Source organism: Anguilla anguilla, chromosome 1 (genome assembly GCF_013347855.1).
Source record: "Anguilla anguilla isolate fAngAng1 chromosome 1, fAngAng1.pri, whole genome shotgun sequence".
Taxonomy (NCBI): Eukaryota; Metazoa; Chordata; class Actinopteri; order Anguilliformes; family Anguillidae; genus Anguilla; species Anguilla anguilla.
This window is the reverse complement of record NC_049201.1, coordinates 69,301,988-69,329,687: the sequence shown is the minus strand read 5'-3', so window position 1 is coordinate 69,329,687 and position 27,700 is coordinate 69,301,988. Positions and strand designations below refer to the sequence as shown.

General features: G+C 44.7%; 2 protein-coding genes across 3 annotated transcripts; one reads left to right on the top strand and one right to left on the bottom strand.

Moving 5' to 3' along the window:
- Positions 1 to 119: 119 nt before the first annotated feature.
- Positions 120 to 20,252, top strand: tuft1a (tuftelin 1a). 2 transcript variants are annotated; one of them, XM_035390412.1, is made up of 12 exons: positions 120 to 353; positions 12,014 to 12,091; positions 13,057 to 13,176; positions 13,457 to 13,543; positions 13,753 to 13,821; positions 14,075 to 14,164; positions 15,230 to 15,340; positions 15,964 to 16,175; positions 17,286 to 17,391; positions 17,666 to 17,749; positions 17,890 to 17,987; positions 18,257 to 20,252. In XM_035390412.1, exons 1-12 carry the CDS (start codon positions 297 to 299, stop codon positions 18,327 to 18,329), a joined length of 1,185 nt encoding a protein of 394 aa, XP_035246303.1. In that variant the 5' UTR covers positions 120 to 296; the 3' UTR covers positions 18,330 to 20,252. The 2 variants fall into 2 exon arrangements, with proteins under 2 accessions (XP_035246303.1, XP_035246292.1); XM_035390401.1 differs by lacking the exon at positions 120 to 353 and adding an exon at positions 1,223 to 1,631.
- Positions 20,253 to 21,485: 1,233 nt separating this feature from the next.
- c1h1orf43 (chromosome 1 C1orf43 homolog) lies at positions 21,486 to 27,164 on the bottom strand. The gene is made up of 7 exons (XM_035409836.1): positions 26,894 to 27,164; positions 25,426 to 25,527; positions 25,113 to 25,221; positions 24,961 to 25,014; positions 24,263 to 24,426; positions 23,188 to 23,246; positions 21,486 to 22,701 (listed from the first exon to the last, which is right to left on the bottom strand). Exons 1-7 carry the CDS (start codon positions 26,960 to 26,962, stop codon positions 22,494 to 22,496), a joined length of 765 nt encoding a protein of 254 aa, XP_035265727.1. The 5' UTR covers positions 26,963 to 27,164; the 3' UTR covers positions 21,486 to 22,493.
- Positions 27,165 to 27,700: the final 536 nt, after the last annotated feature.

The following is a 27,700-nucleotide window of genomic DNA, read 5'->3' as shown; positions in this document are numbered from 1 at the left end:
ATTGTGTGGGTTGGACGTGCCTTGCCCTATAAAAAGGCACACAAATTTTGGTTTCTGACAGTCTGTTCTTCCCCAGAAACATCTGTTTATGTGAACCATGCACTGAATAAGACTACCTAGATTACCTTAGAAAAATTGTAGTGATACATAAAGCTGGAAAAGTTTACAAAAGCATTTCTAAAGGCCTGGGTGTTCATCAATCCACAATAAGACAAGTTGTCTTCAAATGGAGGACATTCAGTAATGTTGCTACTCTCCCTAGGAGTGGGTAACTGTCCTCAGTGTTTTTCTGGGAAATGCATTGTATGGTAAATCTTCATGACAGCGATATCCAACCTGTGGCACAAAATAAGGTAAAACGTTTTCCCACTTTTTCCTATGCCCACGTAGGGGCAACATTATTCTCTTTAAAAGCGATGTCATGGTATACATCTCCACTATAGGTTTGCAGGTGCACGTGCCGTGTGCTTTGTTACAGATCGTGTTTTTATTACGTCCATCTGTTCTCCAGTCGCAAAATCCCCATTATTTACCTTTAAGCCATCATCCAGTTTCGTGCTGACAGTGTGCTGAGCCCTGGATCAAGGTTGAGCTTTTAGGCAGGCTAGAGCAGTATTCCTAACACTGAACATTCCTTCAGTTAAGACACAAGGAATCAATGCTAGCAGACAGATAAACAAGACCACATGGCAGTTGGATTGAAGAAACATTCATTGAGTAAAAACTGAGTAAGAAGAACAATATGTAATAACAGGTTATAATCAAACTTTAAAAACTGGGAATAGTCTCTTAAATTAAAATATCAATTTTTTTTTACAACTAACTGTTAGTGCAATCGCTTTCAGAGGCCATAAAATTTTTTATTTTTATTTAAAAAATATTTTAGCTATTATTATTATTATTATTATAACGCGTACTTGTGTATGCAGTATATTATTGGGGGTCGATTGACATGCAATTTCTGTAGAAACTTTTGAATCCCTGATCCCTATTGAAAGCTTAATTTGTCGAAATTATTGTCCGTGTTGTGTCCCAGAAGTGAAATAGCTACATGTGTGAAGTGCGATATTCCACACCCCCTTTCCGTTCAAGCTCATTACCCAATTTTCACGGTTATTGACGCAATTATATTTGTGAAAGTACTCGCAGGAGAGTAGGTAACTCTCGCGGGGCGTGCCGGGAAAGACAGCTGCTTTGGTGATGAGGTCACGAGATTTTCTCGTACAAGTTTAGTTGTATTGGATTGACGTAAGGAGAGAGGAAAGGTAAAGGGGAGGGAATTGGCTGGAAACACCCCGTTCACCGTTCAACTTCAGTCGTAGCTCATTAGCCTCATTTAAAATTGAGAATAAGTCTCAGCAAGAGCAGCAGTCCTATATCGGCTGCAGAAAAATACAGGCTATAGCTCAAGTCACTATATCGAACAGCAGGTTAACTAACGTAGCCTTTACATTTGAAGGCAAGTAAGACGTATTGAAACATTTATTCGAAAGGTCGAAAAACTTAATTGATCATTTATTGATAGGCTATTTATTAGATATTTATTAAGTTCACCCATTTCGATCGGGAAGATGAACGGGATTACGCGGAGCATGTGTACATTTGACGACATCAGAACGGACGGTTCGAAGGTGAGTTTGACTAGTTCACCGGACTTGCCTCGTTGCTGATGTTAGTGGAAGTTGCATTATGTGCTTTTTCTGGTGATAGCCTAACGAACGACTTCTGTACAAAAACCAAGCAGTTTTAGAGTAGGTAGGCTAATTCATTTGTACAGAGACGGACAATTGAGATGCTGGAAGAGACAGGTAGCAAAGAGGAAAGTTTCAGTCTGTCCTAGTATTTCGGCAACTGTTCGCAGAAAAAAAGAACGGTGTTTTTTGTTTTCTACACACTGATTTATGCAATAGTGCAACCTATTAATAATCCCATTTAAACTTGTTTTGTTATTATAAGCACCCAGGCTGTATGGTTGGTAGATATGAGTACTGAATTCCAGTGGTTTCGGACGGCCGCAGTAATCGGGTTATGTTGTGTAACTGCGCGGCAGGGTTCGCTTGTCTCTGGAACCTGTTGACGTGTTGAATGGTGCCCTGTAATCGTAACACCAATTTAATTCGCAGTGATGGAGCTTATTGAAATAGGCAACTGCAAACCAAAACGAGTGTGGTCGAGTGGTAATATTATACAAAACCAATTTTTTCCTTATAATAATTATGATATTAGACTATCATTGTTAGGCGACATCTGTCATACATTCATGCCATACCACATTGTATGCCATAGGCCTACGCTTGTATGACTCAGGTAATTGCTTAAGGGTTAATTAAATAGAACGTTTTGTTATGCTTATTTCATTTGCAGTGCTCCGCTTTGTCCAATTTCTAAAGTTTCATTTCCGCCACGACATTTGTAATTATTGACCAGAGATCCATTTTACTATCCGTTCGTTGATGAAGGCGGATATTGTTAACACCGAGATGCAGTTATTTTCTTCTGACCGCGTTGGAGCGTCCCACCATCCCAAGAATTACGGTTCACAATTTACTCATTAATGCGTGGTCATAAACTACTTTTTGTTTACAAGGTAGACAAATAGTTGTTTCAAAATATATTTGATCAGAAAGGTAGGTGTGTCAGTAGCCTACACATTACACTTCGCAAAAAATACCACAGAAGACCAGCAACAGATAGGCCTACGTCACTGTCCGCAGACGATTTCTTCTTCATCTTCTTTCAGTTATAGACCTGAGCGTATGCACAGTCAAACGTCTGTACTACTCCGAGAACACTTTGTCCATTCCATAACTCAGCCATTGTAAATGCGTAACAAAGAAGGAAAGAGGCTTTAAAAGATTCCCTTGAACAGAAATACTTCAACAACTAGCAGTAGTGACTGAAGTTGGCTCAAAATGTCCAATTTGCATTGTTTTTAGATTTTATGCGTTATATAATAGCTCTGCTCTAATTTGTCTCATAAAGATCTAGCCTATATTTCTAGATAGGCCTACTGTACATTTATTAAGACAGTGTGTACTTGTGGGCTTTGGAATATGTATCTGGCTGTATATTTGAGGAAACATTTAATGGAATTTAGTGTTTTGCACATTGGGCTGGATTCAGTCAACATTTGTTCTTAAATTTGACTTGTAAATAAATGCTGTTTTTTTTCTTCTTCACTACCTGACAAATACAGCAGTGACCTAACAGAACTCACCCCCTTGTGTTTTTAAAGCAAACTAAGACTTGCATTTATTTGGAAGTCAAACTTCCAGAGAGATGATAGAGTTGCTTTGGGCTTTTTACTCTTGTTCTTCTGGATGTGCTCATCACGTATGTCTTAATTTGTTTTATTGGAGGGTGGGGTGGGAGGGGGAACTAGTACTTTTTTTTTGTACTGGTTGATTTTATTCATTATTGATCAGTGAGTAATCCATGTTCTTGCATTGGAAATCTGTAATATTGATAAAATTCAGATTTCTCCTTTTATTGTTTCTATAAACTTTTGTACTTGCCAAAAATATTTTTTTTAATGGAATGGGACAAATTAAGACATTTTAATTTACTCTCATGGAGGAATTTTACATAATATCAACAGTTCATTTAGTCCTGATAGTTTTCAAATAAAGTCTCTTTAGACTTGGTTTAGCATAGGGTGCTTGACTGTATACAGTGTAACTTGGTGTTTGTAATTGCTTAACAGTGTATTTTTAGTGTGGTAAATGATATATGTGCGGAGATGTTAGTATGCTGTAATGAGTATGCCTAGGTGTTATCGGTCCTTGTTTTTAGCCCTTTGAGTAATTATATGTCCAGTGCTGGTCTTTAGATAGAATACTATTCTTGGGGGGTTGTCATGTGTTAGAAGGTAAAACCTGAGGCTTGTGCTGCACAGTTGCGTTGGTTTTGGGCACACATCATGCACACATCATTATTACATCAACTGTTACGTGTCCCTAAATTACACGTTGTACAGTGCAGCTACATTTACTGAATAAGTGCCATTGCATAGCTCACAAACAGAAGTTGCAGTGTGTTTTTTCATGATGTAATGTTCTCTTTGTTGTTTTTGGATGCGTCAGTCCTCCATTGTTGTTATTTTGGACGATCCAATTGGTTATATAACGTGAGACATTACTGGGGATTATATTTGTGTGATGGGCATAATACCAGGTTATGAGTAATGTTTTCAACTTGATATTCTCATGTATTTTATCATCTGAGCATGGTCCAAAGTCAAACTGATAAATCTACTCTGTAATATACACTTAAGTCCTATTTGACTGAAAGTCCATTTGAGTTGAAGTAATACAGGACGTTTTTCTGTGTGGAAGTAATGGGAAGATGGGACTTTTCAGTTTGTTTTTCTTTTTTTTTACAGTTAGCTCAATTGTCAGTTAGTTATTTAAAATATTTAATGGGGTGATTTATTCAGGTCAGTTTGTCAGGTGGCTTTTGTTGCAGTGCTGGCGGGAAGGATCAATTGTCTGAAAATGGTGACATTCCATCTCTGGCCCTGCAGTGGAATGCTTTGTGTTCTCGGTCTTAAAGGGAGCACGAGTGCATGTTCTGGTCACGAAATGGGAAAGGACAGAGAACTTTACTGTACCAGCCCGTAACATGATGTTCTGAACCGAGGTGTCATATACACAGCTATCCAGAAGTATAGCTGTTAGCCCCAGGAGGTCTTTAGCAGACACTCCCTTCCAGAGTAACTTCCACACGCACTGCTGTCATTTCTCTTTATATACAATCCATTCATACCGCTGGGTTTTGCTGAGGCTTTTCAGGTTCACTGCATTGCTCAAGGGCAGTTTATAATCCTGTTTATATTCAAAGAAAACACATATTTAATTTGGATGTCACCATGAACTAAAGTATTAAGCTATTTTTAAGTTACTTTAATTTCAAATAGCCTACATTCATTGTTCTTCAGTCTTAAATGAATTATGTAGCTGTTTCTTAAAAAGGTCCACCATACAGAACTCAGAGAAACTAGTCAATTTAGTTGTGTATCATAGAAACCGCTAATAAGCAAAAGGACTATTGTATCTGTGGTAATGTTGGCTACAAGTCCTATCATTACAGATCACATATCATATCCAGAGTTGGCCAGCTGTTTTTAGTTTTACAATAATCTTTTTTGTAACGGCTGGAGGCTATCTTTAGTCATCTCGATTACCAGCTAAATATTTTAGCTGTGCCCGTGGTGCCAAACTCTGCCACGCACACACAGTGCTGGATCTGCAATTCGTCTCTCACTCTCAGACTTATATAGACCTCATGTGTTTTTCTATCTCTCCCTCTCTCTCTCTCTCTCTCTCTCACACACACACACGCTGTCTTATTCAATTACTCACTCATTTCTTTCCTTCTCAAAGCAGAAGTAGGTGAAATGCTAAAATGAGCACGTTTAGATTTTTGATTTGTCATCAGTCGTAGTAGTGACTGGGCCACAGGAATGTTCTGTAATCGTGGGTGGATTAGTTGTGTGTATACAGTGTGGGCTGCCAGCTCTCTGCCACCCTTCTTATCACAGCTTAGAGGCCCGTGTTCTGCACACGGCCCTCTTTCAGCGTCAGATCCCCTTTCTGTGGTCCCTCTGGTGGAAAAAGGGCCGCACTCACAGGCACTGATGGGTGCTTGTGGGGGAAAGAGCGGGTTCGACTGGCGGCCGGGTCTATTAAGCGGGCTTCTGCCCTGTGTCTGTCCTCTAAAAGTAGAGGAGGTCTGGAGAGCGAAAGTGGAGGAGCCATGGTCCTACTACGGAGAGGAGGATTATGGGAGTTTATCAAAATTCCAGCACACTTGCGACAAGTTTGCCCGGGTATTCCAAACCAGCAAAAAGTAGGAAGTAGCCTACATACACAGGTGCGTACGTTTATGTGAGGGTTAGCTTGTATGTGAATCACCGCATTTTTAGATATTCCAGGGACAGTTTGAGCACATATTAGAGTTACAGAGCGAGTCAAAAACACCCTTAGGCTGCATTCAGACCAGATCAGGCAATGCGGCACCTTCCCGCAGGGTTGTGCGGAGGTGTGGGCGTGTCACTACATGGCCCATTTGTGTGACGTCATGTTGTGAACTATAACCCCCCCCCCCTCCATTTCCTGTCCGCTAACTCAAACAAATGGACACAAACCGAAGGAAGCTTCTTACTATCGTTATTTTGCAGCGTAGACCGTAAGCCAGACGCAGTCGTCGAAGCTGGGTACACAAAATAAACCAAACGAGGACACAACTGGGAGAGTATCATCGTTTGGTCTATGAACTCCGCCTGGATAGCGCCCGGTTTCAGCTATATTTCAGTCTCTCTTCCATATCTTCACAATGGCTCGGTAAACGGCAGAATGCTACATGGTAATTTAAACGAGGCTCTTCTTCCCGTGGGCGTCTTCCGCTCCGATCGCCGGCTTACGTGATTGGTCACCGCAGCGTGACGTAGGGTTGCGTTACGGCAAAAGTTGATTCTGGTTCTACTACTTCCCGCACGGCCGCTACGGTTTTTTTCTGCACCCCATGCGGTCCCCACTCCCGCACCCTAAACGCACTACCCCCATTCAAATGGATGGGAGGCCTGCCGTTTCTCCCCGCATTGCCTGATCTGGTCTGAACAAGCCTTACTCCCGCAAAACCATAAAACGGTGTGGCAGTGCGTTCGCGCACGTCCACTGTCACCGCTAGATGAACTTGCATTAAACATCTAGCGCACACAGGCACGTACTAAACGTTCGCAAACACACCTTTACACTCACGCATGCAAAACATCTTTCCACTTCAACTGAGCCTGTAACCCTAAAGAATACTATTTGTCATGGGATCAGCCAGAAAGCATAATATCTCTCAAACTCGCATATACACGCCCATCTACAGCACTCACATCCTGAAATTCATTATTATGGATAATCCCCAAGACCCCTGTCCGTACAGGTAACCCGGGCAACCCTTTATCTCCCTCCCTCCCTCCTTCCCTCCAATCTGAGCTCTATTTGTTCTGCCGAACTGTGTTTGTTAAACTGTCTGTTTACACTGCAGACCAAACAGGTAATTAAAAAAAAAAAAAAAAAAATTTGCAGATGCTTTACTGCACAGTGGTCTGGTATATAGCACTTATTCATTAATCATGCTGAAATGACGTGGCACCTTGCTGCTTCTCGTTGGCATTGCAGAACTGAAGAGGAACTCACCGGATTGATAGCTAACAGTTTACCTTTTTCCTCACAGTTTTTCACCTGCTGACATTGCCATTGACTCCGACCCTCTCTATTTACACACGCGCACACAAACCCAAATTCATTGTGTTGCTTAGTCCTGTGAGGGAATATCTTGTTCCAGGTGTTGACATGAATCGTCACTGTTCACCTGAACCTCTAACCCCCACCCTTCAACTGCCCTGCCAGAGATCCAGATCGAAAATATTCACCCCTAAAGCCACGATGCTCGGGCCTGCCTGCAGACAAGATAATGACACAAGGGAGTTAATCATTTAAAGTGAGCTTGTTTTGTTTGAATTATCCGCCCCCCCCCCCCCCTCTTCCACCAGTAACTGGGGCCCCAGCGCTACATCTCAGATTCCCTCAGGGAGAGGTGTGGAGGCACAAGGCACGTTTGAAGTGCTGAAATTCTGCTTTGGGCTGGGTTGGGTTGGGTTGTGGAGAGAGGGCGGACACTCTTGTATGGAAATCAGCAGGTGAGTTTTGCATTGACTCAAACCCTGTTACACTGAAGCAACTGCATGGTCTCAGGTATACTGGACTACTGTTTACAGTAAATACAATGTTGAATTTCATATGAGGCCATTCACATATTTATAATGGCTTAGTAGTGTGACGGTTCTCATGGTTTTTACTGTATGAGGCAGACACAGGTGATACAACACCAGTGCTGATTACTGTATGGCTACCGTGTGTGTTTTGAGGAAAAGTGTAAAGGTTAGGGTGCTGCTGGCAAGACAACTGATTGAAGCAAACATTGCTTAAATATTATCTGAATTGTGTTGCAGATGACTTCTTAAGAACACAGGGCTGTCAATCATTATCAGGTTTCAAGTAATGAAAGTAGATTAGGGAGAGGAATGAAGTCCAGTGACTTCATTGTAAAGCCGTCCGCTTTAGTTAAACGTTAACCGAAATGGCTGCCTGTCGTGGCGTGACACTGTGGTATCAGCGATGGCCTGTGTTGCTGATGAACTACTAACAGCTGACATCATTCAGAAATGTTGGAGAAACACTGGAAACCTCAGTGTAGTGTAAGAAGGCTGTAAGATGTGTAGCATTGTGAAACCCACAGTCTCAAGTTAATGTCATCTTAATCACGCACGGTCACATTTCACTCCCCTTGATGTAGCCTAGCAAAGCACCGTTTCACGGAAAGACCTTCACAGCCCTCCCTCGTCTTTATCACCGTGTGCTGTGCGTGGTGGTTTCGGTTTTTGTATGAATCTGCACGTCCTGTATTTATGCAATGTGAATCTGTTTTGTCTGTGAGAGGCAGTAATGCCGTGTGCCTTTGTGAGTCACTGCTTTGTCTGTGGGAGACTGTGGTGCATGTGAGCGGTACTATTTTGCATGGCGGTGTTTTGGCTGTGGGCAGTCTTATTCATGCACGCTCTCATATCAGATAAGATAATGGCCATGTGCTCGGGCACGCACCACAGGAACAGGATGTTAAACCCAGCTCCCAGTGTTTAGATGCTCTGGCAGTACTAATTCAAGGTAATTCCACCACCACCTGCATGCTAACCACAGAAGGTGTACTCAGCAGTCTCTGAATTGTATTAATCCATAAATGTAAATTTAGTAAAATTGTAGCGTCCATATGCAGTTTTTTTCTCTGTGTGTGTGTGTGTGTGTACACGTATGCATTCATGTGTGCGTCTGTGTGTATTCCGTGTGCATTTTTTAAATGCATTCAGAAATTTGAGAGCTTCTGGGAGAGATTGCTGGGCTTTTCCAGGTTGTCCGTACATCACTTTCAACAGGCACATTTCCTCCTGTTTATTTTGTTTTGTTTTGTTTTGTTCCATTCGCCTCTTTTCCGTGACAGCAGTTCACGCAGGGCGCCAACAGGACGATGGGCGTGTGAGAGCCATTTTGGGAAAGATGAGTTTCTGTTGAAGTGAACGGCAGGGCAGTTGGGCACTACGGTAGTGCCCAGTAGACCAGGCTAGGCCGTGAGTGAGAGGGGAGGGCAGGGAGGGGGCAGGGGTGCGTGGGTGCTGCCGGGGGCTTTTCTTGCCGGGGGCTTTTCTTCCCCCCACCCCCCCCCCCCCCACCCAGTCAGAGGCTGTGGCATGCAGTTCGGCTCTGTGCATAAGCTGGAGGATTGTTCTCTTCATAAATAAAACACTAGAAAACTCTAGAAAAACTCACATTCAACCAAAGGTCTATTCCGGTTAATTTTAGAATGTGTGAGTACCCTAATCACTGTGAAGATGATGTGTCCCAATATGTTGCTCCATTCTTTCTCAGTCGATATGCATATTTTTACAACCAAGGAACCGGTTTTGGTGCTGGGAAAAATTTCCACTTCCGCAGAAATTGCTCGCTCTGATACGGGCATGTGATAGTTTGTCTTTCTCACGCCAGTGTAATGAATAGACTCTTGATTTATAACTTCCTGAAACTTTCAAAAGCACGTACAAGCGGCTGTCTGTCAAAGCATTTTTTTTAAGTATTAATATTCCTAAATCATTTTTGTTGAACCAAAACATTTTTTTCCATTTCCGTCTTGCATGTGAAAAAAATGGCTTGCTAAAGTATGCCTGAATTATACTATTTTACACTTCAGGTATTCTTAAGAATACACAGCTTTGCTGATAAGGCTACATCTGCTTCTTAAAACAAAGCTAGCGCAGATATAAAATAGATATAGCTTACACATAAAGCACAGATATAAAATAGATATAGCTTACACACAAGGAAGTACAGAGAACAGACTTTTAACATCAACAATTCGGAAAGCATTTTGGTTTATTTTATCTGTATTTGTGTTAACCGTGCTTAAGCGAAGCCTGGACTAAATACATAACAACATAATACAATTTGTGGAGAGGAAAAACAATGGAGCAGTGCATTGTGGGATGTGGATGAGGATTGCGTGAAGTAGATTAGGAAGTGAAGTGAACGGATTCCAAGTGTGTGCACATTTTTTAATAAAAACAAATGCATATTTATGAATTTTAAACGGAGCTCGTTTCCGTTCCATCCTCGTTAACTCTCCCTAGGCAGTGGTGAATGAGGATCGTTTGGACACTTTCTTTGCTGGAGTCAGTCTGCTGGAGCGTTTGTGAGTGGCAGTCTGTGCGCTGTGCCTGTAAAGCCTTTTCCTGTGCGCGGACTGCGTTTCTGTGGAAGACGCAGTCGAGTTGATCAGTAACTGCGCGCCGCCGGGGCCCAGAGTCCGAAACCTTGTCAAGGACGGCGGAGTTATGCCAGGAATGCCTCTCATCTGTTCCCCTCTCTTTCACTCTCTCTCTCTCTCTAAATACATGTTCTTTTTTTTCCTGTGTCAACACTGGGAGAAAGTGAAGGGCGTTAGGTCTGTTGTTCAGAACAGACCGAGTTCACTGACATGATCGTTATCAGCGTTCCGTATTCAGCGTTGACTGACTGCTCTTCAGCACAGCTGGATCTCTGCTGTGATTGAGTGAGCATCATCGCAGGCACGGGAACATATCACGGTGTACGTTATACACACGTGTGTACACACACACACACACACACACACACACACACGAATGCACACACTTTCAGGCTCTGTATTTTACAGTACAATGACACCGTCTTTTGTTTTAAATGGCTGGTGAACCTGTTATATCTTTTGTTCCGAACGTTTGATGCATGTCACACACACGCATATGTTTCTACACATGCACTGGCTCTTATCTGATACATTTGATATATAGAGTATTTGTAGTCAGACGTATAGAGCTGGGGCATGCATGGGAGGTGGGAACAGATGAAATAGTCATACGTTTGTGCTTAGAGATAATGTCTAGACATTCATCATACTGCAGGTCAGAAGTTATAATGCTTACAGAAGCTTGAAAAATCAGTTTATTGAACATTGTATGTTATTTTAAGGAGCGATATTGAGCTTGTACACATACTGTACACACTTGAATGCACGCAGTGTGCAGAAGAATGAATAAGTAAACAAGGATCTAGACGGCTTGAATTCCATGTTATGTAATCCTTGTCCCTCCCCCTCTCTCTCTCTCTCTCCCCCTCTCTCTTCTCTCTCTTCTCTCTCTTCTCTCTCTTCTCTCTCTTCTCTCTCTTCTCTCTCTTCTCTCTCTTCTCTCTCTTCTCTCTCTTCTCTCTCTTCTCTCTCTTCTCTCTCTTCTCTCTCTTCTCTCTCTTCTCTCTCTTCTCTCTCTCCTCTCTCTCCTCTCTCTCTCCTCTCTCTCTCACTGAGCCGGTCAAATACCCGCATCACCACAGCACACAGTGGGGGTCTCTGTCTGGACAGAAGGTTGTAGACAGAGTGACTCATGGAAAGAGTGTGTGTACGTGTGTGTGCGCGTGTGTGTGTGTGTGTGGCTACTCGGTCTGACAGTTGAGCTCTACAGGGTGGAGTCTCCATTCCAAAGTTCACAGTACGTGTGAAATAATAGCCCAGTTTCCCGCTCCACCTGTCCGCGGGTAGCCCCAGCGCTGCCGGAGCCCCAGCGCTGCCGCCGATGGTCACGCTCGCCATTGTGAGCGGCAGTCTACACTCCCATGTTTGTGTTGCTATAGAAACAAATCTATAATGGCTGAGTGACTCTGAGCCAAAAGGGTTTTCCGCCCTATTTTCAGAAGGCCAGTTATGACTGTTTTCCTCTAGTGTCCTCCAAAATTAAAAATTTTGATTGTTTTAGGCTAACTGATATAGTTATAGACCTTGTGAGTTTTAAAAGAATACAATACAATACAATTCAAATGGAGGGACACCGCCTCTTAGGTACAGCCTCTTTCTCGCCGTTCTCATCACGCGTTGTTTATTTCCCATGATTCCCGTGTTGCAGGATGGATGCAGGCGGCTCAGACTCACTCTGCACGAGCAGAACCAGCCACTTCGGAGCCCAGCCCAGCCCAGAAGCAGGGTAACCTCCCGTCCTGTACACACACACACACACACACACCCCACCAAATCCTCAGCACACTCACGTTAGGAGTGACTTTACAGCTGGACTGCACAATCTGAATCACGATCATCATGGTGATTGTTATTTTTGTTGTAATGTAGAAATATCCTCACGAAGGATGAGATTAAATGCTTAAACTCAAAAAAGTATCATATAGTGGGCACTTATGAACACTGTCCTTAAAACAGAAATGTTATTAATATTGAAGGAACTAAATGTTTTGTTCAAAGCCAAAGCAATAAAATATATATACACAAAGGAAATTGACTCTCCATATAACCCATTCAATCTACTCGAGAAATGGACATTTCATCAAATTTGGTATTGGCACAAGAGTTGATATGGATGTGCAGTCATGCTATTTTAGTGTAGGAATAAATTAAGAAAAGAACATTTACTGGAGAGCATGAGGACAGGGCACATCGTAGAGCTGAATTACCTCGGGCTGACTCCCATAATTAGCCGCATGTGAGTTTTAGCCCTGGGATCGAGGCTAATCGGGTCTCTGCAGTACTCTTTCTCTTCAGAGGTGGTACAGTAAGCTTTTCCCCACCGGCGTGTTAACCGTCAAAATGTGAGCGTCTCATGCAAATCATAATAGGCAGAAGTCAGGGCCTAATTTGAGAGAGAAATGGCAGAACGTAGCAGTTACATAACAACCAGAGCCTGTTATGGTACTTTCCTCCTCACAGTGAAACTCACTGTAGTGAATGAAACACTGTTTAGTGTATATGCAGTATAATATATAACTATGAACTATAAATTATGTTTACTTAATGTGTGCAAAACCATTGAGTGAACAAAGTCCTTTTTTAGCATTATGTAATCATGTCCATATGGCGTTTGTGCGCAGTGAGCTGAGTTGTACTGTGTATGTGTGTGCCGTACATGTTGGCTAACCGGCCTGGTTTTGACCGATGCAGCCGATTGGCCGAGCTTTTGCGCTGGTGCAGCCGCCCACCGAGAGGCCGCCGCCCATCGAGAGGCCGCCGCTGAAGGTCGAATCGATCAAGCCAACAGAAGAGAAGGTGGAGATCATTAAGGTACGTGTTGCTGCGTTGAATCAGCATGCATTTTATAGCGTATTTATAGTGCATACATTTGCATCTCGAGATACATGTTTTTTTTTCGCACCCTGTACCCAAGTGTGTGTGCGCGTGTGTGCGGTAAGGTTTGTGTAATAAAGATGTTTTATGTGTTTGTTAGTACTGTGGGGACATATGTAGCAGGTGTATGGTGTGTACGTGTGTGTGATTGACTTTTTCCATAATGAATAAGTGTGAGTGTGTAGCCCTATACTGTACTGAATCCCATGTGTTGCAGGTGTACCTGGAGGGGCGTAAGCAGGAGCAGGCCAGGGACCAGCAGAACCTGAAGATGCTGTCAGATGAAGTGTCTCAAATACAGGAGGTGAGAACATCACCTTCCCTCCTCGCTTCCTCACTGTCTCTCTATTCTTCCTTTCATTCTTATTACCCAACATACTTTCCCTTCCTCCCGACCCTGTCTGTCCCTCTCCATCTTCCCTGTGTCCTCTCTGCTCCAGTGTAACTGTGCTGTGTCTCTCCATCTTCCCTGTGTCCTCTCTGCTCCAGTGTAACTGTGCTATGTCTCTCCAGGTCAGGTACTGTCTGAAGACCCTGAGGGAGGTTATGGCAGCTAGGAACAACAACAATGGAGAACATCGGGTATGTGTGTATGTGTGTGTGTGTGTTTATGTATGTGCACGTGTATGCACATGTGCATGTGTTTGGGTGTGTGTGTGCACGTGGGTGTGTGTGTGACCGCATGTGCATGTGTTTGGGTGTGTGTGCGTATGAATGTTTGGCTGCAGTACACAAGCATACATATAAGTATTACTGTACTCATAAACATGCTGTAATTCCCCCGCCTGTTTTGTTGGTTCCTAACACACGGCCCCTTTCCCCTCTGTCTCTTCAGTTCCCCCCCAATGGCTACACGGTCCATGTGCCAAGCAGTCAGCCGCGTGTGTCCAGCCACCAGGAGAACGGCACTGCCGCAGAACAGCAGGTGAGAGCTTCTTCATACGCCTCGTCTTCGCGCGCACGTGCGCTGCCTGTCTCATCATCGCTTGGGCAGCGATAGTGAAAGGCCGCGCACACAGAAGCACTGGCTGCCTTTCGCACATATATCACGTTTCCACGGCCACAATGCAGCCGTCCCAGTGAGGTAAGACGATAGGCCCTTCACCCGAGGCCTCGAGGTGCGAGGCCGAGAGTTACTTCATTAAAGCGACCTCCTCATGCTGCTTGGGCTGAAGGCATTAGGCACATTGTGCCATTTTTTTCCAAGCGTTATAGAAACATTAGAGCAAACAGAATGTTCTGGAAAGACTTGTATTGTACCTGGGCAGGAAAAACAGAGGGAAGAGAAGTGGAGTGACTAGTGACGCACCTGCCCCAGGCCACACCCTGTGCCTGATACACATTCAAATAAATTCTCTCTCACTCACTCACTCGCGCTCTCTCTCTCTCTCTCTCTCAGTTTTTAAGTGAATAAACAAATAAAAGGCAGTGCCTCACAAATGAAATAACTGTCAAATGCAACTGTAAAAATGAATTGATGGAACAACAGATTAATATATCTATTTGGTTCCACTCCTAGGGGAAAAATAATACAGGGTTATGATAGTTTGTATAGTTATTGATTTATGTATTGATTTCAGTAGGGCAATAGGATTTCAGTACGATTGCCTCAATTTGTTATCCTCTTCTTCTCCCACCTACCCTCTCACTGGCCCTCTGCTGCCTCCCTCTTTCTTCCTCTCTCTTTCCTTTTCTCTCCCCCTCTCTCTTTGTCTCTCTCTTTCTCTTCTTCTCTCTCTCTCTCTTCCTCCCTCTTTCCCTCTCCCCTCCCTCCCTCTCCATTGCCCTCCCTCCCTCTCTCTCTCTGTCTTTCCCTCACTCTCTCATCTCTCCCTGTCCCTCCCTCTCTCTCTCTCTGTCTTTCCCTCACTCTCTCATCTCTCCCTCTCCCTCTCCCTGTCCCTCCCTCCCTCTCTCTCTCTCTCTGCCTTTCCCTCACTCTCTCCTCTCTCCCTGTCCCTCCCTCCCCCTCTCCCCCTCTCTCTGTCAGGACTGGGAGGACGAGCAGGAGAGTGCTCGGCTGAGGGAAGTGAGTAAGCGTTTATACGGGCAGCTTCAGGAGGCCGAGAGGAAGCACCAGGCGGAGAGAGAGAGGCTGCAGGTCAGTACCCAAGGCTGTTTAACCTCCCGTGTGTGTGTTTACACACTCCTCCCCTTGTGTTCTCACATCGCTTTCATTGCCAGTTTAGTTTTAAGATTAGATTCATACTCTCTTTATATCGCATTTGTAATGCGTTTCTTCCTGTTTGCCTGCTTTCTTTTTCAAAAGAGTGTGACGGTTCATATTGTATTCAGTAGTAAAGAGGTAAACTGTAGTAGGAGCAGTTCTATAATGGCGCAAGACATTAAAAGTAATTTTATATTAATAGTGTTGGGAGATTAACTTGGTATTAAGTGCTACTTCGTGATAATCCTTCTCTGTGCAGCTCACTTTCTGTCTTTCTCCTTTCTTGTGCAATTTTGAGGTTTCATAGCATGTGTATGCTTGCGTGATGACTGCTTAATCATAGTTAATGTGTGCATTAGTCTGTGTGTGTGCTGACTGAGTTAGTGTGTGTGTGTGGATGTGCTGACTGAGTTGGTGTATGTGTGTGTCTGTGTGTGTGTTTGCGCATGCGTGTGTGTGTGTGTGCTGATTGGGTTAGTGTGTGGGGTGCGTGTGTGTATGTGTGTGTGTGGTGTGTGTGCTCTATGTGCTGACTCTCCTGTCCTCTCCTCTCCCAGGCGGAGAGCGGTCAGTATCGGCAGCAGCTGAGTGAGCAGGCGGAGAAATTGCTGCGGGCGGAGGAGGGGGTGCAGACGCGGGACAGGCGCATCGACGAGCTGCAGCGACTGCTGAACGGCATGCAGCAGGAGAGCGCCACCCTGCTGGACAAGATGAGGAAGAGCGAGGGGGAGCTGCTGCGGCTGCGGGAACAGAAGGAGGACACCCAGAGGTGAGGAGGTCCTGACTGAGGCACAGGCCTCCGGAACAGCAGCAGCTCTCCCCATCACACAGTGTCACTCTCCATCGCATGGTATCACTCTCCATCCCACGGTGTCACTCTCCATCAGTGTCACTCTCCATCGCATGGTATCACTCTCCATCCCACGGTGTCACTCTCCATCAGTGTCACTCTCCATCGCATGGTATCACTCTCCATCCCACGGTGTCACTCTCCATCAGTGTCACTCTCCATCGCATGGTATCACTCTCCATCCCACGGTGTCACTCTCCATCAGTGTCACTCTCCATCCCACGGTGTCACTCTCCATCAGTGTCACTCTCCATCCCACGGTGTCTCTCTCCATCCCACGGTGTCACTCTCCATCGCATGGTATCACTCTCCATCACACAGTGTCACTCTCCATCCCACGGTGTCACTCTCCATCGCATGGTATCACTCTCCATCACACAGTGTCACTCTCCATCCCACGGTGTCACTCTCCATCCCACGGTGTCACTCTCCATCACACAGTGTCACTCTCATCACACAGTGTCACTCTCATCACACAGTGTCACTCTCATCACACAGTGTCACTCTCATCACACAGTGTCACTCTCCATTACACAGTGTCACTCTCCATTACACAGTGTCACTCTCCATCACACAGTGTCACTCTCATCACACAGTGTCACTCTCCATCACACAGTGTCACTCTCATCACACAGTGTCACTCTCATCACACAGTGTCACTCTCCATCACACAGTGTCACTCATCACACAGTGTCACTCCCCATCACAGTGTCACTCCCCATCACACAGTGTCACTCCCCATCACAGTGTCACTCTCATCACACAGTGTCACTCTCATCACACAGTGTCACTCTCATCACACAGTGTCACTCTCATCACACAGTGTCACTCTCCATCACACAGTGTCACTCTCCATCACACAGTGTCACTCCCCCTCACACAGTGTCACTCTCCATCGCATGGTGTCACTCTCCCTCACACAGTGTCACTGTCCATTACACAGTGTCTGCATCAGACACAGTGTCACTCCCCATCCCCACCGTTGGCCAGGGTGTGAGCCTAAGTTGAGACTGTGCTGCTGTGTCGCAGGTCCGAGCAGCTGGAGAAAGAGCTGGCCATCATGAAGGAGAAGATCCATCACCTGGATGACATGCTGAAGAGCCAGCAGAGGAAGGTCCGGCACATGATCGAACAGGTGAGAGAGAGCCAGGATTAAAACCGTATAAGCAGGAAGGAGCTGAGGTGGAAGTGGTGAAATGATCAGGAATGCTGGGTTCTGTGAGGCTCACCCAGCACATAGTGTACTGTGCTTTGAAGTCCATGCAGGCGCTGTAATAGATATCAGTGTAGCGTATTAATAAATTATTATGAGCCGTGTCCTGATTTCATGTTAATTATTTAGTGTGTGAAAGTATGTTTGAGGTCAGAGCGTAACCTGCTGCCTGCTGTGCGTGTTTGTGTTCACGCAGCTGGAGAACTCGCGCACGGTCATCCAGGAGAGAGACCACATGATCCGGGAGCTTGAGGAGAAGGTGGCTTACCTGGAGGCGGAGGTACGTGTCTGTGCGTCTGTCCGCCCTACCTGTGCAGCCATGTCCCTGGAGCTCTCCCTCTCTCTACCACCTCACTGTATTTCTTGGTCTTCTGTCTTCCTGGATGAACTTTGACCTCGTGTTTGGTTTCCTCCCTTTAGAACAGAGAGCTGCATGACCAGATGGATTACTTCCTCGGCGGCCAAAGGCCCAACTTAAATAAGCCGTCACCAGAGCGTAGCCCACAGATCGTCTACAGGTAAAAACACACACTCACACACACACACACACACACACACAAACACACACACACACACACACACACACACACACACACACACAAACGCACAACCTAAGCTCATATTTGCCTCCTCACAGTATCTTGTCTTGATGTTGTCAGTGTTGACATCAGACTTCACTTCTCAGACACCAGACAAGGACGAGTTATTTGCAAAAGATGTCAGTCTTAGTTCCTTTGTGTCAGCTGCTCTCAAGCTTGAACACTTTGTGCCTCTTTTGTGTCCACAGCAAACCACTCAGGCCCTCCAGTCATGGCAACAAGTCTCTGCCCTTCATCAAGGTCGTCGAAATCAAGACCTGAGCCCCTTCAGAGGGAGGAGGGGCCGGCTCAAGGCCACAGTCACCACGGAAACACCTCATAGTATTATCTACCCCTGTTCCTGGAACACACTCCCCCTGCATGGCTCACACTCATCTCTGCGCGGACACTGGCGTCAGTGTAGGTACCAACACGGATGGAAGCGAACGTGGAGATAGGCATCAGCTTGCAGAGATTCGCCTTTAAAAAATATTTTCCAATATCCTATCAGAGTCCATCCCATTTGAGTGAACCGGTCTGAGTCAGACTTCAGCACATAATGTAGCGGATGCGTAATACCTCCATTAGATCAGCCCAGAGGAAATGGAGTCTGTATTAGGGCTGTCAGTGATGATAGCCGTGTTTGGGTCAGCGGATATAATGCAGACTGTCAAGGCCTCCTCCTTCTCCCTGCGACCGAGAGACCGTAAATCTTTTCATTGAGTAGAATATTCCTGGAAGAAAACTCGGGTAATTGATTAAGAGGCACCTACAACGATTGGGTTTTGGGAGTCTGGTCTGGGTCATTGCCAAGATGGGGGGGGGAGGGGAAGGAGAAGTGGGAGTGACTGCAGACTAGCCCTGGTGTAAAACCACAGCACTACGCCAGTGACGTAATAATGTACTGTTGGCACAAAGCACACCGTGTTATTTGAGACCCAGGAAAATCAGTCGCATTCATTCATTCAGTCAGTCCGGTGATTTAACCAATGGCGTACAAGCAGTGCCGAGCTGAGAAAACCAGGAAGATGAAGGTGGTCAGACAGAAACACTGTACAGTGATACTATTCTCACTGTGCATACAGCCAAGCATACATATGTGTGACACAGTCTGCTTTATGTAACCTGTTGCATTGAGGAAACTGGTGTCCCTAAAGCAATGGATCCAGTTAAAGGAGCAATTATATATTTCCCTGCGGGCTGACTTTCACACGCACTGGCCCAACCGCCTTGGCTCTGTGGTCCAGGTATCACCACTGGAATGGCTTGAGATGGAGAGCATGACAGACTGGAGTTGTGTGTGGCGGTTTCCATGTTAAATCAGGGGTGTCAGACTCCCCAGTTCTGGGAGTCCACGCGGTCCGTAGGCTATCGGCGTGTTCCAGCGCTTAACTGATTCATTTAAATCACCGCTTTACCAAGAGGTCCACACATCCTTGGTTTCTAAGGCTTAAACTGGCTTCTTATTGAAAGAGCACAACAGACACCACGGCCCTCCAGGACACACTGGAGTCTGACACCCCTGTGCCATGGTAGGCTGGCCACTGTCCTTTCGCATGTAAATTATCAGATGATGATGATGCTGTGACTTCATTCATTACAGCTGGACACGTCCTTCCATTTCCACTCATTCAGATACATAGCGGTTTTGTGAACGAGGGTTTCTCGCCCACTCTTTGCAGTCCAGTGCAGTAGATTTACAGCGACTGAGCTGATGGGGGGGCAACGAGAGACCACACCCAAGCACTTATAGGAACAACAGCGAAGTCAATTTACTCACTGGATCTATCACAATAATGAAGTATGTTGGGAATGATGTTAATTAGACACTAGTGTAGTAGTGTACACTTGTCTGTAGAAAGTAGCTGAATTTTGTTCACTTAGAGCATTTCATTTCCTTTCCCATATACTATATTTATGTTTGTATGTTTTGATTTTTCAATGTCCTCATTTTATGAAAAGAATTTGTCTAATTTGTAGAATATTCAGTCATCTAATTCTCTTTTCCAAAAGATTCCTTTTTGACAGTACATATCCGTAGCAGATGTTAGCCTAGTGCTTTACCTGAAGGAAACTGCATACCATTTGCTGTGAAAATTGTGATGGAGGAAACAAGTATACATTTTAGTGTGCTTACGATGACTGGTGTTCCTTACTATGTTTTGGTTTTTGAATAAATATATTTAACCCAAGGGACAAAATGCATTTTTTGTCTACAGTTTCTTTTGTGCTGTAGCTTGTAATCCTGATATGAGAACCACAGTTCAGAATCTTATTAGAATGCTACAGTTAAAACAAATATACATTTGTATGTTTTATATGTAATAATTCTAAACAGGAAAATTACCCTCTGCTTGACAGTAGCCCTGATTACTCAATATGATCAAAATATGAGGATGAATATTAATGGAGTGTCAAATATCACGGTCATATTGAGCCCATTTTTGCCTTTGGATGTATCGAAGAGTTAACTGTGCTTTCACATGCTGTACTTGGCTGATGCTGCCCTCTAGTGGTGAGATCCCAGAACTGACAATAAGTTCACTTCACAGTTTCCCACTTTCAGAAGAATAATCAAAATGTATGCCTCCCATGAAAGAGAAACGATATTCGGGGATCATATTTTAGCCTCACATACACAAACTTCTTTAAAACCACTGCCCTTTGGTGCTTAACATCTGGAGGTATCAAGTAGAAATGCCATATGTGCAGGAAGGCTCCCTAATCCATCCTCATGAGCTGTGACATCAAACAGCAGCCTCAGGAAAGCATTTGCTTTCCCATCTCAAGCAGGTATGTGCAGTATAATGCGCTGCTGTTAATCAGTCATGTTCCAAACTATTTAGACCAGGTCTATTTGTGATGTCATCTCTGAACCAGTCAGCAGGCAGTACCAGCCCAGCTTGGCTTGATTCATTTGAGCCATGAGTTATTTTTTGGAGTCTGTAATGTACTTAATTTGAATGTCTCAAGACCCGAGGGCATATTACAGGCCGGTTTTCTTAACGCTGCTTTTTAGTTTGCGCCATTGTTCATCAAAACCACTTTAATTTTCCTTTAGCCTCCTAATTGTGAATGTTTTTTCCTCTCACACGGTGAAATGAATAACCCGTCCTACAGACTACCTGGCTTATCAGCTGCTTTATTTAAAAACCTAAACTACTTAACTCACCTATGGTGACTTGCATGCTGGAATCTACCATGATAACTTGAAGCTGAGTTTTGAAATATTCCCTAGATTTACCACCTTCTGGAATATTCCATCAATAGGGGAGACTGGGTTGTAACAGAAAATTTTATACAATAAAGCCTGAGGTTTGTATTCTGCTGTAGCACACACTGCTAGCCACCACAGAGGCTGCATACTTCAGGCCTTCATTCATGGAGCACAAAACAACAAAATGGAGGCAACAACAAAACAGTTTAAGTGCTACAAGATGCTTAGACTTCTTTAAGGTCTGACAGTGATTCACCCATTGTGTTTTGTTCTTGGGCACTTCACCAAAATAGTTGTGGGGCATTATGGGTGTGTGGCCTCACAAGATTATTAAAATTCTACGAGGAACATGCCTGGAAAGTACCATGCAGTCCAGCCAAATAATAGACAAATTTTCCATTTACTCGGATTAATTCTGCCCAAAAAAAGAAACGGTACAATTTCAACAACGGTAAGACACTCCTGACATACAGCAGTTTAAATTACACCAAGGTCAAGCTACACACAGTTCACACAAACCTATGTTTCACACATAATTAAAAATACATTCTTGCATCTATTTACAGATGTACATTTGAAATATAAAATATATTCAAGAAGGGCACTTATCGCATTAGAATTCAGGTTTCTTTGATTCACTTAAAAACATCATTCAGTAGTTCAGTGACAGGTGTTGCAAACACTGCAATTTACTGCATATTTAATGGCCATAGGATACTGAAGTGGGCTATAAGTGAATGTCACATCTCTGTCATCGGCTGGTCTATACCAGGATGAATTGGGCCCGGTGCTATTCTGCATGCTACATTTGACCACTCTGTGCCTGTTCCCCTACTGGATCACAGTGTCACACATTTCGGTTCTGTCTCAGTCAGTGCTGTGACCGCTCGAGTGTTACCCAATTCACTCCCTACTGAGACGCAGCTCTCTGCAGCGCTTTGCTCTGTAGCTCTCCATGAAGCACAGGAGATTTTGGAAGGGGAGGGGCCTCCTGAAGTTCAATAACTTTGGGGATTTAATGTCATTCTCACATCTAAACTGAACTGGGCTGCAGTGTGCAGTTATACACTTAAGGAATCTTGCTGTGTGTGCGTGACCCACAGCAGTACCCGTCCATGTGGTTCTCCATGGCGTTCCACGTTTAAAGCTCTGCGCGTCCGACACAACGCGTCACACTCCCCCCGCCAGCCAAGCACGCCCCAGGCTCTGGGCCTCACAGCCTCACAGCCTCACAGCGTGCTCTCCAGCGTGTTGTAGTTGTCCTTGAAGTTCTTGAGCTCCAGGAAGTGTTTGGGTCTCTTGCTGCGCTGGCCGGAGGAGGGCAGGTAGGTCACCTGGATGGTGGAGGAGGCGGGTGGGCCTGGGGAGCTGGTCAGATCTTTGGCTGCGGACTGATGCTGCTGGTTCAGACTGGTGGAGCTGGAGTGGGCCTTCACACTGTGGAAGGAGAGAGAGAGAGAGAATAGAATGGGAGCTCAGTGTTATAAAAGCACATACATTTGCAATTGTATATATATATATATATATATATAGCAAGCTTATTCTAAAGTAGACAAAGAGATGAAAGACATGGTATTTAGAGTAGACACGAACCTAGGTAAAACAGGGCATGCAAGTTCTGCTTAGAAATTGAGGATCTGCTGTGCACAAAGCTCTTCATTTACCCTGTTCAACATTTCACATTCCAAACGGGCTGGGATTCACAGCTGTGCTCTACGACTGGCTAACGCAGCCTGCATTCCTCCCTGACCCAAACTATTTCAGGCCCTTGTGTCAGCAGAACACCACAATGGCTTCCCGAACCTCCTAAGTATAGCTTTGTCCAGAAAATGGAGAAGTGAACCAGCAGTATACTGGAAGAGTGAGCTGACTTTAAGGGAATTCGGTCTGAGATAGAGGGAGGTTTCAGCTCAATATACTCACACAGCAGCCAGCTGAGTCAGAGCTTCCTGGTATTTCAAAAACTCTGCCTCCCCAAAGACCTGCAAGAAACGACGGGAAAGGCAGTCTGATACCAGTCAGGGTTTGGCCACATGGCCTAAAATTATCATCGCAGCATGTTTTTTATTTTCATCAACAATGATAATAAGTCTATATATGCTTAGGACTCAATGCAAGACATCACAGATGAAGTCAGAGAGTTCATTGGTGGTTTAAATATTAGCATCTTAACCGAAAGTTATCAGTCGAACATTATCTTAAACAGACCTAACCAGCTGACATTCAGTGGTAAAGTTTTATATATTGCACTACACAAATACAGCAGAACCTTCCACACAATCCCTTCAAGAATGGGGGTTGTTCAGAACTTTGCAAAATTTTTATTTGAACCATTTGACCATTGAACCATGGAATGGTTACTTAAATTTAGTTTAAATTTAAGTAACCATTCCATTAAAGTTCATTTTTACTACTTCAGAAATCTCAACTGGATGGATATTTAGGATAGTTTCCTATATAAAGGACATCAGTAAGGGAACATTAAAAGGGGAGCAGAAGCCCCCAGGGGGCCTTCACTAACCCCAGTGCCCCCTCACTGACCCCCCCAGTGCCCCTCACTGACTCCCCAGTGCCCCTCACTGACCCCCCTGTGCCCCTGACTGACCCCCCTGTGCCCCTCACTGACCCCCCTGTGCCCCTCACTGACCCCCGTGCCCCTCACTGACCCCCGTGCCCCTCACTGACCCCCCTGTGCCCCTCACTGACCCCCCTGTGCCCCTCACTGACCCCCGTGCCCCTCACTAACCCCTGTGCACCTCACTGACCCCCCCATGCCCCTCACTGACCCCCGTGCCCCTCACTTACCCCCCTGTGCCCCTCACTGACCCCCCCAGTGCCCCTCACTGACCCCCCTGTGCCCCTCACTGACCCCCCCAGTGCCCCTCACTGACCCCCCTGTGCCCCTCACTGACCCCCCTGTGCCCCTCACTGACCCCCCTGTGCCCCTCACTGACCCCCCCCCGTGCCCCTCACGGACCCCCCCGTGCCCCTCACTGACCCCCGTGCCGTGGCGCGCGCAGTCGTAGCCCTCCAGCAGCCCGTCGATCAGGCCGGCGCGGCTCTTCAGCAGCGCGTGCGAGCTGCGCAGCTCCAGCAGCCAGGTGCGGAAGCTGCGGCCCGTCACCGCGCTGGGGTTCTGCCCCATCTCCTGGAACGGGATGTCTGGGGGGGGAGGGAGGGAGGGGGCAACTCAGAGTGAGCGAGAACTGCAGTCAGGGTGCCAGGGCTGGACACAAGATGGAGGCAAGCGCTACGCACTGACAAAGACTACAAAAACAGGGACTGAGTTCTAATGGGATCGCATAGGGCAGTGGTTCTCGACTTCAGTTGCTACAGCCAATTTCTTGCCCAATCAAGGTTGTTCAACACGCGTTTACGTTCTTTCATCATTTCATCCTTAAGCATCACAGCGCAATGCAGATTTGGCTTATTATCATAAACACATTTTACTCAGTCCTCACTGTTCCAACGGCTTGCTCTTTGAATTCATCATTATCTACTGGTTAAATGGTTAATATGATCAGCTGAATTTTTACCTCTCTTCAGGTAATCATTTGCAATATAGCACGATGTAACATTGTTAAAATTCTGGGATTGCTATTGTGGTTGGAATGGAAATCAGCAAACACAGGGGGGTCCCTAGGATCCACGTTCAGAAGCACTGCCAAGGGATTACACAGACGGACAATTTCTTACCAGAGTCTCGGATGGCATCCAGGGCCCTCATTCTGTACAGGTAATTATAACAACCTGAAGACAAACAGTACACATTAGTAAGTATTTCCGGGCCTCAACATTGTACCTAATCGTATTATCAGCCGACATCAGCTGTGGTGCGGACATCTCACCATTCTGGCCTCTGTGCTTCAAGCGATCGTCATCCGGCGAGAGCAGCCGCGGCTCATACCGGATTTCGTGCACCTTCGACAAACGCAAATCAATCTCCTCTCGCAATTCCTGGGGAACGCAGAGGCACTTATTACACATACAAAAATACCAACACGGACAAGACAAGCAGACGGCCTGCACCGTTCAAAAACAGCGAAATGGGTGGGAAACGTGATACATTTCTTCCACTTATTTTACTAGAAACTATAAGACAAGGGACCATTTCGGGAGGTCTTTGCGTCAGCCACTGACAAGACAAACAGAAGCACTCGCCTTGGGTGCGTTGTGTCCCAGCGGTACATGCGGTCCTCTGCGAGACTTCATGGCGAAGCGCATAATCTGCCTCTTCACGAAGATGAACAGCAACACGAACACCTACACACGGTTAGATATTAACATTCACTCCTGTGTGAATTACATACAATACACAATGTCAAAGCAAAAAAATCACAGAAAACATTTTTATAGTTATATTAGGCCTATATTATATTATAACTCTCTCTTGTCACTGCCAGCTTATAATATAATATATTGGAAACAGTTGCATTTGTCCCACCCAATATCGGATGCGCTATCCTAAAATTTATTTTTACCGTGAAGAGTTTTCGGGAAAAATTTTATGACAACGTCAGCTAAAGTCAGTGACTCACAGCAGTTGGAAAGAACGGTAACGGTAATATCAATATGCCAGCTAACGGCAATGTTAGCTAGTTGTCAACGAATGAACTATGATATCTGATATTAATTTAACCTTTATTGAACCAGGATATCTCATTGAAATTTTCAATCTCTTTTTCAAGAGCTACCTGGCCAAGACAGGTAGCAGCAAGTAAATTACACTAAGTTACAGACAGAAAACAGATATCAAAATACAAGAAATTAGTTAAAATCAACATCATAAATATGGTACGTGCCACCAAATCTAGACCGAACATAGAAATGGCAGGGATGACATGGCCCCTGGATCCTTAATCACAGATTTAAAAACGCCAAGAGAGACCAGCTCAGCAAGTTTCAAATCATTTCGTAAAGCATATTCAATGTAGAGGGAGGAGAATACATTAAGGTCCTTTTAACCATCTCCGTGCGAACACTGGCGACAGACAACGGGAATAAAACCCGAGAACGACGACAATGACCTCCAGCGCTCACCGAGATACAGCCATATAAGTAAGATGTCAGTAGACCGAGAATTCCAGTCTAGTACATAAAAATGTACCAGTGACTTAGTCTACGGGTCGCAATTGCAGGCCAGTCAAACCTACCATACAGGGTGCAATAATGTGTGAGTACATTACAGCTGGTAATGAATCTTTTAGCTCCAAGATAAGAGTAAACTGTGCACTCCGGTATCGCACACAGCATCACTAAATATGCCTGCTGGACAGACAGTAAACGTTTGCCGAATATCTATTTAATTTCAAAACGATAACTACTCGTTGCATAGCTATAATGTGTATTCGAATTTAATCAGAAGTTTTGTAGGTAGCTTGTTGGTACCTAATCATATTATTTAGCAAGCTACGGGTGCATCATCGATTACAGCTAGGCAAATGCTTTCCAATTATGTTCATGTTGACAACCAATATCCTTAAGCTAACACAATCGCTAACTGGTTACTTAATATAATAAAGTTAAGTGTTGGCAACATCGATACAGGCTAGAATTAACGTTATTTCATAAGAAAATCAAGCTTCCTAGCGGTAGCTAGGTATGTAGTAGCTAGCTAGTCGTAACCTACCAGACTTCCGTAGGCCATAACGAGCACTACGTTCACACCTGACAGTGTCGTTGGCGAGTCAGACCCCATGTTGAAAACCCAAAAATAAAAAAAACAGTGAGCCTGTAGGGTTTGATCAGTTATTCATTTGAAACCGTTCCTTTCATTTGCTTTGTAGGTCTAAAAATATGCAGATTAACATTCAGTTTTATCCCGGGAACGTCACCAACAAACCATCCAGACTCAAACCCTATTATTTACAATCGCATTGTCATGTGACCACTTGTTCTTTGTCCAGGAAGTAGGTATTCAGCAGCTCAATTGTGCAATATTGCCACCTACTGTATCGGAGTCTAATATTTGTTTAATCTGAAACATCCACGCGCATTCGTTTACGGTAGCTACTCAGTGCTACGAATCCCGATGTGTCAGTGTAAGTACCGGTTGGCAGGTTATCACCTTCCAATCAGTGGATCAACGCAATATCTGCTTGTAGCTGATGTCAGTGAAGAAGCAGCAATCATGCTTTGAGTTCAATATTAACCAATCCATATTGCATAAAGATAAGTATGGAATATGGAATTAAAAACCAAAGAATGGCTTGATTACTCCTTTTCCAGTTTTGCTCAAAAATGAAACACTGCCAAACTAGCTGACAGTCATAGGCAGATTTATCAAAGTCCATTTTTTATATATATTTTTTAAAAAGTGTTTTACCTGAATTTGACCAGGTTGGTGGTCAAATGCAAATAAGTGATGACCTTGAAAAGTGGGTCAGGAACGTAAGGGATTATATAACCTGATACAGGGGGATGATGAAGGCCAGAT